General features: G+C 41.9%; 1 protein-coding gene across 3 annotated transcripts in view; it reads left to right on the top strand.

Moving 5' to 3' along the window:
• The window catches only part of FAM114A1 (family with sequence similarity 114 member A1), a 68,027-nt gene that overhangs the window by 35,826 nt on the left and 15,456 nt on the right, over positions 1-16,745 (top strand). For all 3 annotated transcript variants that reach the window (XM_044224560.1, XM_044224559.1, XM_044224561.1), the window contains 2 exons: positions 3,912-4,064; positions 13,762-13,885. In XM_044224560.1, coding sequence (XP_044080495.1) covers positions 3,912-4,064; positions 13,762-13,885 — 277 coding nt within the window. The remainder of the gene's footprint in view (positions 1-3,911; positions 4,065-13,761; positions 13,886-16,745) is intronic.

The raw sequence follows: 16,745 nt of genomic DNA, 5'->3' as shown, positions 1-16,745 counted from the left end.
TTCCTCTCATCCCTTCCAGAGTAACCCTCATATAACCACTCTGATATTATAGCTCAGGTCGGGACATGGCAGGATCCCCTAAACCACCACCCTACTGATCTTTAAAAAGAAAATAGAGGGGCACCTGGGTGGTTCAGTCAGTGAAGCATCTTCCATCAGCTCAGGTCATGATCCGAGGGTCCTGAGATCGAGTCCCGTGTCCAGCTCCCTGCTCAGCGGGGAGCCTGCTTCTCCCTCTGCCTCTGCTCCTCCCCTCTGCTTTGTGCTGTCTCTCTCTCTCTCAAAGAAATAAATAAAATCCGTTTTTTAAAAAAAAAGTTTAAGAAGAAAAAGAAACCAGATTTATATTAATCAGGTAATTAATAATAGATGTTGCAAAACAGAAGCAACACAGAAAAACCAACCCCCAAGGATCAGTGTGGCTAAGAACAGAAGAAAGTCTATCTTTTGCTCCTACGGTATGAGCGTTTCTGTCCAGGGACTTTCTAGGTAGTTCTTTTCTGAGCCCCTATCCCATGACTCCACCACCCTAAAATGCTTCACCTCTAGCCTCCTAGAGAGGGGAAGGTGAAATGGAGAGGGCTAGGTGTGAGAACTTAGGACTTTACCGTCATTCCTTTGGCCAAAACTTGACACATAGTCTACCTAATTCAGTTCAGTGGGCTCAGAAATATAGTTTAGCCACATGTCTGGGAGGAAAAGGATATTTGATGAGCAGGTAGGAATATTTTTGCTACAAGATTTCATATGTCTGTAAAATTTCTATATACATGTGTATACAACTATGTATTATATATTACATATGTGTGCATACAAGCATACATATATATATCTATAAGAATATATGTAGATATATAAATTTGATTCTAGTTAAGAAACTGATAATGTGGGGAAAGTGTGACCAAATGCACCTCTAATTCACACAGATCACCACAACACTACCTACTCCAACCTACTGCCACACAGTAATTTTTCATTCATTCATTCATTCATTCATTCCTTTATTAATTCCACAGATGCATTTTGAATGTCCACTATGTGCCAGGCACTGTTCCAAGCACTTGAGCTATACCAGTAGCCAAAATGGATAAAAATCCCTGTCCTTAAGGAGTTTTTGTTCCAATGAGGAGAGACAGACAAACCATCGACATCATCTAGTATTTTAAAAGATGATTGAGTGCTGTGGAAAAAAAAAAAGCAGGAAGAATGTAGGAATGTGGAAGTGAGAGGCAGGTTAGGTATTAAATTGGATTGTTAGGGGGGCGGCCTCATGGAGATGATGACATTTGAGCAAATATTGAAGTAGATGAGGGTCTTGACCATGCTGAAATCTGAGTGAAGCACATTGCATGCAGCAAGAGCAGCTTGTGCAAAGGCCCTGGGGCAGGAGTGTCTAGCGTGGATGAGGAAGAAGGTTGCTACATGGTGGGAAGGAAGTGAGCCAGAAGGAGAACTGTTACAGATGAGGATAGAATACTAATGGGGAACAGGTCATGGCAGATCCTGGAGGGCATTTGCAGGGACCTCGGGTTGAACTGTTAGTGAAATGGTGAAACCATTACAGCATTACTGAAAGAGAAGTGACAAGATCTGCCTGTAACAGGAGCACTTTAGTTACTGTGTTGAAAATAGACTGGGTACAGGGAGGGCTGAGGGCAGGGAGACCAGGTAGAGTGGTTACCAGTGCAGGCTCTCCCAGGAACAGGGGCCAAGATAGCCTTAAAATGTGGGGATTTTATTAGGGGGAAATGCTGAGCAAGAAAGTGGAGGTGGGGGCAAGAAGGCTGGCAGGGCTATCAGACCAAGATGCAAGGCTGACCCCAGGGATGGGGAATGGGAAAGAAGATGGGGCAGAAGCATCCTAGGCTGCTGTATCCTCTGAGGAAAGCTGGGCAGAGCCCTTGGACAGTCCTTCAGCTGATGTCCCCGGACAGGTCTCCCCATTGTCCCTGCTGCACTGGTGATGATCACGGGAGGCATGGACTGCAAAGTACAGCATCCAGGGTGGAGCCCTTGGTCACTGGTTCTGCAGCTCTCACTGCCTCCTCAGGGGACAAGTGCTGTTATCTAAGCAGGGGGACGTGGTGGCTCAATGTGGAGCCCTGGAAGGGGAGGGTGAATGCTGATTCCAGGGATGTTCTGAAGGTCGACCTGGACTTCCCAATGGAGGAAACTTGGGGTGTGAGATAAGGAGGCAGCAAGAGCGACCCCATGGTTGTTGGCATGAACAGCTCAAAGGATGAAGCTGCCATCCATTGACATAGGGAAGTCTGTTGGATTTTTCCTAATCCACTCTCAGTAACTACAGAAGCCCACAATGTTCCTGACTTCTCCCATGTTCTGTCCCAGCGACACAGGGTGGTTTCCGGACCCACAGACACAAGTCTCCAGAGCTGCCCTTCCGTCCGGAAGACTCCTTCGCCACAACCATTCACTGCTGTTTCACACCATCTCCTTTTCCTGTCCACATGGAAAATAAACCAACATCCTGTGGAAACCCAGCTCTTCTTTACACAACTTTAATTTCACTCCATCTTTTGAGGGAAGCCCAATCATTCCAGAGCGACCTTCCCCCTTCGTTTTCGTCCCTTCCCCTGTGTTCCAAAGCACAGATTTAGAGACAGAAGTTGCTCTGGGGAAAGGAAGCCATTGCGGTGTCCCTTTGTTGTTTTGTTTTACCACCGCCAAGCCAGGAAGATCAGTGGGACTAGTGGGGTTTTATTTTATTTTTTTTCCAATTTATTTATTTTCAGAAAAACAGTATTCATTATTTTTTCACCACACCCAGTGTTTTATTTTAAGTTTTAAAAATCCCCAGTGATCATTTGATGTTGTTTTGAAAACCTTAAAATTCAGAGCTTGTACATATGTAGTCTTAAAGACAGAGAGGAGAATTCTGTCGGAAGCCCAGTGAATTTTTGGCTAACGGCCTCAAAAAACCTGAAAGGAGAAGGAACTTGACAGTTTTATTGACACGCAGTAAAAATGACAATCTGTTCTTCCGTGATCTTCCCCTTGTGAATTTGTGGCTGCCACTGTGTTTACGGTGCTCTCCGTAGATACTAAAGAACCCTATAAATATAATGCCCAGTAAACTTAATGAGGACTCAAATAAAAGATGCTTCAGATCATAGAAAGCAAGTGCAGGAAATTGGGAGTGACTGAGGAACTCATGTTCATTTTATTTTCTTTACGTAATCAACAAAAAAATAACTGGAGAAAAATGATGAACGTGGAGAGGAACTCCACTCTCCGTCAGACTTCTCAAGAACTGATAAGCTAATATTCTTTTTTATATTCAGGAAATACATTATCTGATGAGGAATACATTATGAGTTTATATTTTATTAATTTTTATCATCAAAGATGGTTAATAACCACACACATCAAGTTTTTAAAATAATGTCACACCAGTCAAAACAGACAAGCTTGTGGCTGCTTTGAGTTCTGCCTGGTACAGAAGTTGCAATGAACCTTATCACAACAGATTAGACTTTTCTGGTGTACATCAATTTTCCCACTGTAGAAAATTTGGATATTCCAGAAAATAAGAAAATTAATCACACACATGGAAAACACTTCAGCAAAAACTGCTGTTCATTTAGCTTCTGTTTTGCTTCTTTCCAATCCTGGACACAAGCATAGAATTTTTGCTTTGTTTGGGTGTGTACATAATGAACATGTAAGATTCGAAGTGGAATAGTCTAGAAATATTCCACTTTCTAGAATATTCTGGAACATTCCACTTCCCAGAATAGGAAAACTGTCAGTGGAATCAATGAAAGAATCATTTTATTAGAAATTCCCAAGTGACACAAAGACAGAGTCAGCCTCATCTCCCCCTATGTCATACACAGGAAATGAGGCTTTTGAGTCCACATACAGGGCACAAACCTTGTGTGTTTCTGCAGATGTTAAGGGAAGCCAAGGAGAAAGAGAAGGAGAGACTGGCCCAGCAGTTGACAGCCGAGAGGACTGCCCACTATGGGATGCTGTTTGATGAATATCAAGGTTTGTCACACCTGGAAGCTCTGGAAATTCTCTCCAACGAAAGTGAAAGCAAGGTATGTGTGCCTGGTCACTGAAAATAACACAGTCACTAATGTGTTTTCTCACACACGGAAGAAACTGGGAAATCGAAAATATCTCATTTTTAGGGCCTCGTTAGTATTGTGCTGAGGTCACAAATGTCCTACAGCCTGTTGAGCAACACCCCCCCCCGTCATGCGCCATCTTGTTTCCTGTCTGTCCTGTGCTAAGCTGTTACCCCACCCCAACCCCAAGAGGACCAGCAAATTAGGAATCCTCCCTGCCCCCAGCTCATGGTACAGAAGGCTGCTCAGAAACTTGGCTGTCAGGCTCCTGGCCCCATGCTTCCCTTTGGTGACGTAGTCCTTGGACCAGGGATGCCCTATCAGGCCGGGTTGCCATTCCCACCCTGGGAAAACAAAGCAGCCGAAGTTTCTTCCAGAGATTTCATATGGTTTTAGGGGCTCTGTAGTGGTTTATTCACCCATTTGTTAAAATGCCTGGGCCACCAAGGGCAGGATCGTCTTCCTGGGAGTGAAAGCTCTCTGTGAGAATGTTCCTGAACAGAAACCTGGGATATACCTAACAGTCCTCCGCATTTACATTTTCCCACTGGGATCTCAAGAATCAAGACAGAAATAGCAGACATTAGCAGGGTTTGGAGATTTATTTATTTACTTTTTTTTAAGGATCTATATGTGTGGGAGGGTTATTTAGCAAATACTCATATGGCCCTTATATAGTCACTCTTCTAAGCGGTTTAAAATTATTAATTCATTGAATGGTACATACAGCTCTTTTATGTGAAGGTCAGGCTGGGAGTCTTTCTGGTGGAGCCCACAGGGCAGCACCCTGGGAACTCGTGGAAGAGCTTCTGGGTCATCTCAGTGACATTGGCTACAGAGAAACAGGGTTGGAAGTGAGCTTTAGAATGAAGTGATTCTTGACTCTCTCTCGCCCACGTCCTCTAAGTTAGGACTCGGAGGGGGCTGAGACATTCCTGATGCCCACCTAGGTGGGAAAAAATGGCCTCTGCCAAAAACCAAACAGGTTGGAAATCCCCCCTCCTCCAGATGATCGAGTTACACGGTACTACCTGGGCTTATTTTCTCTTGTTTTTATCCATGAGCCATCAGTGAGAGCCTTCCGATGAAACTGTGAGAGGTTGATTTTTTAAAAAAGCAAAATCATGCCTCATATACAGATACAAAATGAACATGAATTAAAGAATCTGGTTAGCTCCCTTATTGCATGAAGGAACCAAGCAGTTATTATAATGGGTTCAAGAAGGAAAGCCCACGCACACATCTATATGGAGAAATGAATGAAATGAATGTGTAAATGGGCATAAACCTGGTTTTTCCCCAGGAGGGGAGGTTGGCCCTCTGCTAGACAGAATCTATTCACCTGTCTAAAGACCAGAATTATTTCACACTGCTATCAGTGAACTACAATCTAAACAGTTGTGAAATTGCTCCCACAGACTCAGATAATCTGATAATATGTGCTCTAGAAAATGCAGTTTTCCAAATTGTTCCTATAAAAGCTGGGTTTTGAGTCAACCATTATGGGATCAAATACCACTCAGTAGCTGTATGATTTTGGACGCATCTCACTTCAGTCTCCTTATCTGTGTAAGGGAAATAATAATGAAACCTCCCTCGTAGGAGTATTAAGAGAATTAAATGAGATAGTCCGTGGAAGCGAGTTCAGCTCATTTTAATACATAATAAGTACTCAATAAATGTTCACTGCCTTTTTATACATTCTTGCATAGGCATCTGTATCAATGATATTTTATTTTACATGTATCCTTATGTTATCTGTACATGTGTGTGTGTTATTATTAAAAACATGACAGCGATGCTTGATCCCTGGAGGTTATCATGGTGTAGAGACATCCCGCTCTGGCAGTTTCATTGCAGGCCTCAGCTGTGAAAGAGTCCCAGGTCCCCAGAAAAGAGCCCCAAAGGGCTGATGTTGCTAAGAAGGGGATTTGGTCCCTAGAGGGATACATTTCCCTCTGTTTGCACACTGCTCCAACGAGCTCTGCTTTCTTTCCCTCAGCCTAGAGATTTTTATAGTAGTATTCATGGTAAGGAATGCAGAATGCTTTCTTGGATTAGTAACAATAGTTCCTGTGTGCTGTAATAAACAAATCCTAAAAACATACAGGTCAAAATCAGTCAGAGCTGTCCTTCCTGTGACAGTCCCAGATGGGCGTGGCTGGTCATCAGGCAGCTTTCCTGTTCAGGGATTCAGGGGCCAGATTCTGTCCATCTTATGGCTCCCCTAGACCCATCTTAATTTTCACAGTCCTCTAGCAAGAATACAAATGGAGACCCCTACTGGGATTGTCAGATTTAGCAAAAACAAAAACAAATAAACAAACAAAAAAACTATAGGATGACAAGTGAAACTTCAACTTTTGATAAACAAAGGAGGATACTTTTTTAGTGTAAATATGTAATATTTGAGACATACCCTTATACCAAGAAAATATTGTTTATCTAGAATTCACATTTAACTAGACCTCCTATATGCACCAAATACTTAGAAGTGAAAGGACTTTTGGGGTGCCTGGATGGCTCAGTCGGTTAAGTGTCTGTCTTCAGCTCAGGTCATGATCCCGGGGTTCTCCCTCTGTCTGCTCCCCCTGCTTGTGCTCATGTGCTCTCTCCTGTCAAATAAATAAAATCTCAAAAAAAAAGAAATTAAAGTACTTTTGAAACCAACTATTGAAGAAAATATATTGTCATCCTACTTTTATAATGACTTTGAAAACCAGGTTCCCATTCAGAATTCTCAAGTCCCTCACATTTCCCCACCACCCTTCTGCCTGCTGCCGTCCCTTTATTTCCAGCTGTTTCTCCCTTCAAGGAGCTTTCTGTGCACATGGGAGGATGACCTGGTTCAAGCTGTACCTGCAGCCCTTCAAACAGCTAATGGTTGGATGGTCCCACCACAAGCAGCACAGCCTGAGAGATCCATACAGGCTGTGGAAGGGAAATGTTAGTAACTTTAGTACCTAGAGAGTGGTCTGGAAGGAGGAACATGGGCTCTGCGTGGGCACATCCCTTTGGCCTTGTGGACTCCTGTGGGTGTGAGTCTAAAGTATTGGCTGTCATCATCCTCTAGGGCCTCCTTGTCATCTTTATCCTTCCAGCATAAGGACAGAGAGTATAGCGGGTACACTCCCATTTTAAAAAATTATTTATTTATTTTTAGAGCAAAGGGAGAATATGAGCAGGAGGGGCAGAGGGAGAGGCAGAGAGACCCTCAAGCAGGCTCCCCACCCACAGAGGCCCTTGGGGGGCTCGATCTCACAACCCTGAGATCATGATCTAGGTGGAAACCAAGAAACAGATACTCAACCAATGTACCACCAGGTGCCCCCACTCCTATTTTGTAAGACCATTGACCCGGAAATGATACATATCACCTCTGTTGACATTTCATTGGCTAAAACTTTGACACATTACATGGAAATATCGGGAATTTCTATCATTCCTATTCTGTTAGATTGATTCTAGGATAGCAACAGGCATGGAAGTGTAGTGTACTATAAATCTTAAGAAAAAACCTGGTAATTTTTATTGCTGTTATACTTAATAGCTAACAACAACAACAAAAAAACCAGTAAACAAGAATATTCAAAATGGCACCCCATACTCCCTTTCAGGGAAAAGATTGACAAGGCAGATTGTCTATCCTTGTGTTCCCAACAACACTTAGCACATTGCCAAGCGTAACAGTCAGCATTCTATGAATATATATTGAGGAGTGCATGATTATTACTGGATTGAAGTAAAGATTTATTGCTTGTCCCCCTGGCGTAATGGAATGAACCAGGAGGAAGCAAAAGAGATACTGTGGCAGAAAGATGCTGACAAAAGAGTCCTTTGCTAAAAATAACCCTTCCCAAAGGATACCCAAAGCATTAAAGCCCAGTACCTTCCCTCCTAGAGGATGCTACCCTCCAGGAGACATGGGGAAACCATGATGTCCTACATGGGTATACACATTTTCACTAGTGTTGTGCTCAAGCACATGTATTCAATAATTACCTTTTAATTTTACTCTTAGAAGACTGCTATGTAGAAAATCTATCTAAAGTGTAGGAATCTGCTGTAGGTCTCTCTAGGACCCTGAGGCCTAATCATGAGCGTATGAGTGGAAAAAAAGGCTCTGGAAAGGTCAGAGCAGAAAGGCGTGATGGCAACCATCCAGCAGGGTCCATTTGCTTCCACCTGCCGAACTCTCCAGCTAATGGGTTTTGTGTTGATGACTTCCTGCCGAGCGTCTCCCCAAGCCTCCTTGCCAATTGCATTATGCCCTGGTGATATGCCTTACGATTTTTAGGAAATTGGTGTCCTGGCTCCGTGATGCCCTCTCTGACTCTGTCACTTATCCCGGTGTGTGAATCTACTACCATAACGAATATTAAAACACATTCCAGAGGGCATTGCGGCTCCTCTCCTGGTGCTCCCTCCAGAGCAAGTGTGTGACCTGCAGAATGAAAACAGAAAAACCTCACTACTTCATAATCCTGCTTTTTTTTTTTTTCCAGAAAAGAAACGATTCGCTCATTTATTTAACAATATTGATTGAGTAGTTTCCATTATGTCACATTCTACTTTTGGCCTATATTTTATTATTCTGTTATTTATTTTTCTTTTTTAAATTCAATTAGCCAACATACAGTACATTATCAGTTTCAGATGCAGTGTTCAATAATTCATCAGTTACGTATACCACCAGTGCTCATCACATCACATGCCCTCTTTAATGCCCATCCCCCAATTGCCCCATCCCCGCACCCACCTCCCCCCTACTTTGTTTTTTATATGGTTCTCCATGCACTTTGGCCATTTTGAAAATTCAAATCAGTCTTCAGACTTGCGGCCTATGACTGGCCAGGTACGCAAATAATTTTTAAGTATTTACAGATGTCAGTTTCAAAAGAGGGGCTCTGCAATGTCTACAATAGCCAAACTATGGAAAGAGCCTAGCTGTCCATCAACAGATGAATGGATAAAGAAGATGTGGTTTATATATATAATGGAATACTATGCCTCCATCAAAAGAAATGAAATCTTGCCATTTGCAACGACGTGGCTGGAACTAGAGGGTATTATGCTGAGCGAAATAAATCAGAGAGAAACAAATATCATATGATCTTTCTGACATGAGGAATTTGAGAGGCGGGGCAGGGGGATGTGGGGGATAGGGAAGGAAAAAATGAAACAAGATGGGATTAGGAGGGGAACAAACCATAAGAGACTCTTAATCTCACAAAACAAACTGAGGGTTGCTGGGGGGAAGGGGTGTGTGAAGAGGGTGGTGGGGTTATGGACATTGGGGAGGGTATGTGCTATGGTGAGTGCTGTGAAGTGTATAAGCCTGATGACTCACAGACCTGTACCCCCAGGGCAAATAATACATTATATGTTAATAAAAATAATTTTTTATTGATTTGATTTGAAATCAAATTCAATGTGATATGATACATTATCACAATGAAGACAATGAGCAGGCAGGATATCAGTTCAAGCATCATCCTCTGTGATCTCTCCCCACCCACACTCTTGCCTCCCCCAGAGGTACTGAAGTTCCCTCCCTGGAACCTTGCTGCCACTCCCCTCACATCTGTCATGGCTGTTAGCAATTAACCTGGGCCTCCCTCCTCTAGACTGCAAGATCCCAGAGGAGAAAATTGTGTCTTGTGTGTTTTTGCAACCCCGGTTCAATAACCCACATCTAGCAAGTATATATATATATATATATATATATATATATACACACACACACACACACACAAATATATGTATGTAGATGTAGATGTATATCTGTATAGATGTATATCTGTGTATATGAAACAGTTCTTTATGTGTTTATGTGCATATAGTATATATACATATATTAATATTCTTACATATTATATGTTAACCTACATAATATATATATATAATTGCTTGACCTTCACTACAAGCATTTTTTAAGTTTTTCTTTTTTAATAATCTCTACACAAAATGTGGGGCTCGAACTTACGACTCCAAGATCAAGAGTCTCGTGCTCTTCTGCCTGAGCTGGCCAGGTGCCCCTACAAGTACTTTTTAAAAAAATTAACATATAATGTTTTATTTGTCCTGGGGGCACAAGTCTGTGAATCATCAGGCTACCCATTTCACAGCACTCACCATACACATACCCTCCCAATGCCCATAACCCAGCCACCCCATCCCTCTCTCCCCACCCCCAGCAGCCCTCAGTTTGTTTCATGAGATTAAAAGTCTATTATGGTTTGTCTCCCTCCCAATCCTATCTTGTTTCATTTTTCCCTCCCTACCTACCACGATCCCCTTCCCTGCCTCTCAAATTTCTCATATCAGAGAGATCATATGATAGTTGTCTTTCTTTGATTAACTTATTTCGCTCAGCATAGTACCCTCTAGTTCCATTCACATCATTGCAAATAACAAGATTTTGGGGGTTTTGATGGCTGCATAGTATTCTATGGTATGTATATACCACATCTTCTTTTCTTTCTTTTTTTTTAGCAGCGGGGAGCCTGCTTCCTTCCTCTCTCTGCCTACCTCTCTGCCTACTTGTGATCTCTGTCTGTCATTAAAAAAAAAAAAAAAGATTTCTATTTATTTATTTGCCAGGCAGAGAGGCAGGCAGAGAAAGCAGGGTGGAGGGAAAGACTCCCTGCTGAGCAGAGAGCCCGATGCAGGACTCGATGCCAGGACCCTGAGATCATGACCTGATCTGAAAGCAGAGGCTTAACCCACTGAGCCACCTAGGTGCCCCTATACCACATCTTCTTTATCCGTTAATCTGTTGGTGGACATCTAGGTTCTTTCCATAGTTTGGCTATTGTGGACATTGCTGCTATAAACATTTAGGTGCACATGCCCCTTCAGATCCCTACATTTATATGTTTAGGGTAGATGTCCAGTAGTGTGATTGATGGGTCAAAGTGTAGCTCTATTTACAACTTCTTTGAAGGAACCTCCATACATGTTTTCCCGAATGGCTGCACCATTCCCACCAACAGTGTAGGAGGGTTGCCCTTTCTCCACATCCTCGCCAACCTCTGTTGTTTCCTGACTTGTTAATTTTAACCATTCTGAGAGGTATGAGGTGGTATCTCACTGTGGTTTTGATTTGTATTGCTCTTATGCCGAGTGATGTTAAGCACTTTTTCACGTATCTGTTGACCATCTGGATGTCTTCTTTGCGGAAATGTCTGTCCTTGTCTTCTGCCCGTTTCTTGATTGGATTATTTGTTCTTTGGGTGTTGAGTTTGATAAGTTCTTTATAGATTTTGGATACTAGTCCTTTATCTGATACGTCATTTGTGAATATTTTCTCCCATTCTGTCAGTTGTCTTTTGGTTTTGTTGACTGTTTCCTTCGCTGTGCAAAAGCTTTTGATATTGATGAAGTCCCGACAGTTCATTTTTGCCCTTGCTTCCCTTGCTTTTGGTGATGTTTCTAGGAAGAAATTGCTGTGGCCGAGGTCGAAGAGGTTGCTGCCTGTGTTCTCCTCAAGGATTTTAATGGATTCCTTTCTCACATTGAGGTCTTTCATCCATTTTGAGTCTATTTTTGGGTGTGGTGTAAGGAAATGGCCCAGTTTCATTCTTCCGCAAGTGGTTGTCTAATTTTCCCAACACCATTTGTTGAAGAGAGGGTCTTTTTTCCATGGGACATTCTTTCTTGCTTTGTCAAAGATCAGTTGACCATAGAGTTGAGGGTCTATTTCTGGGCTCTATTCTGTTCCATTGATCTGTGTCTGTTTTTGTGCCAGTACCATGCTGTCATGATGATTATAGCTTTGTGATAGAGCTTGAAGTCCGGAATTGTGATGCCACCAACTTTGGTTTTCTTTTTCAACGTTCCTCTGGCTATTCGGGGTCTTTTCTGGTTCCATATAAATTTTAGGATTATTTGTTCCATTTCTTTGAAAAAAAATGATGTTATTTTGATAGGGATTGCATTAAATGTGTAGATTGCTCTAACTAGCATAGATATTTTCACAATATTTGTTCTTCCAATCCATGAGCATGAATGTTTTTCCATTTCTTTGTGTCTTCCTCAATTTCTTTCATGAGTACTTTGTAGTTTTCTGAGTATAGGCTCTTTGCCTCTTTGGTTAGGTTTATTCCTAGTTATCTTATGGTTTTGGGTACAATTGTAAATGGGATTGACTCCTTAATTTCTCTTTCTTCTGTCGTGCTGTTGGTGTGTACAAGTGCAACTGATTTCTATGCATTGGTTTTTATATCCTGACACTTTACTGAATTCCTGTATGAGTTATAGCAGTTTTGGAATGGAATCTTTTAGATTTTCCACATAAAGTATCATATCATTTGCAAAGAGTAAGAGTTTGACTTCTTTGCCAATTCAGATGCCTTTTATTTCTTTTTGTTGTCTGATTGCTGAGGCTAGGACTTCTAGTACTATGTTGAATATCAGTGGTGATAACGAACATCCCCGCTGTGTTCCTGACCTTAGGGGAAAAGCTCTCAGTTTTTCCCATTGAGAATGGTATTCACTGTGGGTTTTTCGTAGATGGCTTTGATGATATTGAGGTATATACCTTCTATCCCTATACTTTGAAGAGTTTTGATCAAGAAAGGATGCCGTACTTTGTTAAATGCTTTTTCAGCATCTATTGAGAGTGTCATATGGTTCTTGTTCTTTCTTTTATTAATCTATCATATCACATTGATTGATTTGCAGATGTTGAACCAACCTTGCAACCCAGGAATAAATTCCATGTGGTCATGGTGAATAATCCTTTTAATGTACTGTTGGAGCCTATTGGCTAGTATTTTGGTGAGAATTTTTGCATCCGTGTTCATCAAGGATGTTGGTCTATAATTCCCCTTTTTGATGGGGTCTTTGTCTGGTTTGGGGATCAAGGTAAGGATGGCCTCATAAAATGAGTTTGAAAGTTTTCCTTCCATTTCTATTTTTTGTAACAGTTTCAGGAGAATAAGTATTAATTCTTTAAGTGTTTGGTAGAATTCCCCTGGGAAGCTGTCTGGAGCTGGGCTGTTGTTGGGAGATTTGGGATGACTGCTTCAATCTTCTTACTGGTTATGGATCTGTTCAGGTTTTCTATTTCTTCCTGGTTCAGTTTTGGTAATTTATATGTCTCTAGGAATGCATCCATTTCTTCCAGATTGTCAAATTTGCTGGTGTATAGTTGCTCATAATATGTTCCTATAATTGTTTTTATTTCTTTGGTATTGGTTGTGATCTCTCCTTTTTTATTCCATCCTCATTTTACAGATAAGGAAGGAAAGTTTAAATAAATTACCTGAGGGCACATAACTCATCCATGAGGGGCTCATATTTGAATTCAGAGTTGACAGCACCAGTGTTTTTACCCACGAGGCTAGAAGGGCTACAGCCAAATTTATTTAGCTTCTGCTGTTTGCACCTGTGTAACATTCACATTTGCTGTTTCATTTACCCTCACAAAGGATCCCAATGAAGTGTGGGTCTCATGTTAAAATTTTAAAAACTGAGGCCCCGGGGGCGTATGTCACTCACCCAAAGGCACCCAGTTAATAGGCAGTAAATCCAGCATTCCACCCTGCCTTTCCCCCCACACCACCAAAGCCCCTCAGTCCCGGCAGAGCTGGCAACAGCCCCTCGTAAACGTGATTAACGGGAAAACAAGATGACAGTTACGCTGACCCATTTCTTTTTTCAGGTTCAGTCATTTTTAGCATCCCTCGATGGAGAGAAGCTGGAACTCTTAAAAAACGACCTGATTTCCATTAAAGACATCTTTGCAGCCAAAGAATTAGAGAATGAAGAGAGTCAAGAAGAACAAGGTAAAGGAAAATCATCGGTTAAACTGCCAAACAGGCAGTTCATAAAGACAGCCCTTTGAACAGGGGGTGCTTTCAGTCAAGAGCTCCTCCTCCTCGCTTCCAAAGCGCTCTGTGCACCTGCTCCGTAACCGGAGCTGGCCAGGGGGCTCTGTGGTTGCCTCGTTCTCTGGGTGAGCACTCCTGTGGGAGGTGTCTTCATCGCCCTGGTGGGAGCACAGCTCCTGGCACCCAGCAGGTGCACAGGAAACACGGGTGCACAGAGCAGCGGAGAACGGGGCATGCTGAGCATGGCCCTGTGACTGGAGTTTATGCCCTGATACCTAATTGTTTATCTGCATGCAGTGGGCAGGTCTCTCCATGGATTTCTTTGCCTACTTTTCTTATTATTTTTAATACCTATGCTTAGGAATTAAGGTGTATTTGTAAGTGGCCTGCCCTCTGTCTCCAGGGACCTACTGACAGGACCCCCAAGGAGACAAGGACCTGTTTTATGCCAAACAAGTCTTCCTTGAGAGGGGGGATACCTGACTCCCTCTGCCTCCCCCACCCCCCAACATTGGTGCCCTGGCTCTCAAATAAACAAATAAAAATCTTAAAGAAAAAAATATAGAAGGTAATTAAAAAAAAAAAACAAGAATTGTTTTAGGTTGCCCGTTTAGGAGCAGAAGATAGCAAAACATTTGCTCTTGTACATGGTGAGTGATCTCTTACTGATGTCATCACCTAGCCGTGCAGCCACTGTTGTTGGGGTTATGCTGACACACAAGGCCACCACGGGACACACAAGGCTGCCTTCTCCCAGCTCCAAGGTCCATTTGAAACATGTGCACGCTCACTGGCCGTATGGCCTGCAATAAGTTATGTAACTTTTCTGAAACTCATTATCTGCACCTGTGAAATGGAGAAACGGATACATATTCCCAAGGGCTATTGTGAGGCTCGAATTAGATAATGTATGTAAAGATGTATTTTACAGAGCTTGGCCCACAGAACAGCTCAAAAATGTTCACCAGTGTTGTTTTTTAAAGTGCTAAAACAATGCTGGGAAAACAGTAAAGGAATGCTAAACTGTAGCTTTTCTTTATAATCATACTTTCATCACCCAAACGCAGAGTAGTGATAGCGCACATTCATCCCCATCGATTAGCTGGAAGTGTTTTCTCCCCAAGTGTGTTGCACACCTTTATTTATTTTTTTAAAGATTTTATTTATTTATTTGTCGAGAGAGAGAGACAGCACAAATAGGCAGAGTGGCAGGCAGAGGCAGAGGCAGAGAGAGAAGCAGGCTCCCCGATGAGCAAGGAGCCAGATATGGGACTCGATCCCAGGAGCCTGGGATCATGACCTGAGCTGAAGGAAGCAGTTTAACCAACTGAGCCACTCAGGCATCCCTGAACACCTTTAATCAAAGCTCAAACACAAGGACTGAGGGCTTCAGCCTCAATGCTCAGGGCAAAATTATTCTAAGCATTTGCAAACTGTTATTTAAATACTGTCTCCCACTTTAGTCTCCTACTGACCTTATGTGCCTTCCGTCTAATGAGATTTATCCTCATGGCATCAAAATAGAAGGCTCAATTACACTGAAGAATAGAAAGAGGCCACTGGCCAAGCATATTGAAGAGTAATGTTTTTGAGCATTTGTGTGTTTCTGCAAGAGCCCCAAAGCAGGACAGCCTTGCCTTTGTTTTAATAATCTGAAACTAAGACACTGGCTGTCAGAGTTCATACAGGTAGTATTATGGGCCCAAGATGAACCAAGAGAGATGCCTGTTTTCCAGAGTAACGATCACCCAAAAAGATCCAGGTTATTTCTCTTTGGTTGCATGATGCCAGAGGTAGACCTGGATCCTATAGGGCGTGTCATTCAGAAAGGATAAAAAGAAGATTCCAGATTTCTCCTAACCTCAAAGTGATAGTGTTGCGGGTGCAAGTTAAAGCAGTACACATCCCCAGCTAGCACCATTTCTCAGAGAGGATCCTTGATTCAATACTATTAGATGGAAAATGTTACTATATGCAGTGTGTTCCAGTCTTAATATGAGCTTCAGTAAATTGGGATTTTTTCCCCTATGACCCCCCCCAAAATATATATATATATATATATATATATATATATATATATATATGATGAAGTCCTGAACACAATGCTTAGGAAATGGTTGATTTATCTCTCCATAAGTGAACCCTATTATCTCCTATAATATATCCATTTTCCCACAGGACATCTCCAGATTATCAAAACACTATTAATTTTAATTAGCTTAATTTAATAAATAAATGTCAGACATGTAAAGGATCACCAGGAGAAAAGAATAGCAGGGGTGTCATTAAATCAGTCCAATTATGATGGAGCGTGACAGCTCCATCCAGGGGGAGGGATTATCTGAATGCCATAGAGAGGATGTCACCAGCGGGGGGTGAGCGGAGAAGCCAGGAGGAAAACTCTGGGAGAAACCAAAGCATTCCATGCACTTTTTTTTTTTTTCTCCTTGTAAGCATTTACATTCCTAAAAGCCTCTTAACACTTAAATAATTCATTTGCAAGTCTTGGAAAAATGTATCCAACTGTCATTTTTAGATAAACTCAACCTTGGGCTCCTCTGTGTTTGATAATGTTAGCTAATGATTTGCATGTTTGTCTTTCCAGCAGCATGTAATTTTATCACACTGCCATGGGTCTCTAATTTGGTTTACCACTATCGTGAAGAGGTTTTTAAAAGGCTATTTTCTATTTTTATTGCCTTGGTGAAGATCTGGACCATATGTATGAACCAAGTGCTATAGTAATAGGTGTTCTTTGTGGCAATGTTATTTATCATCTGTTTTTACCCACTTCCATTTTTCTATGTAATTTTTT

This window comes from Neovison vison, chromosome 11 (assembly GCF_020171115.1).
Source record: "Neovison vison isolate M4711 chromosome 11, ASM_NN_V1, whole genome shotgun sequence".
Taxonomy (NCBI): domain Eukaryota; kingdom Metazoa; phylum Chordata; class Mammalia; order Carnivora; family Mustelidae; genus Neogale; species Neogale vison.
The sequence above is the reverse complement of the archived record's forward strand: the minus strand, read 5'-3'. Positions and strand labels throughout refer to the sequence as shown.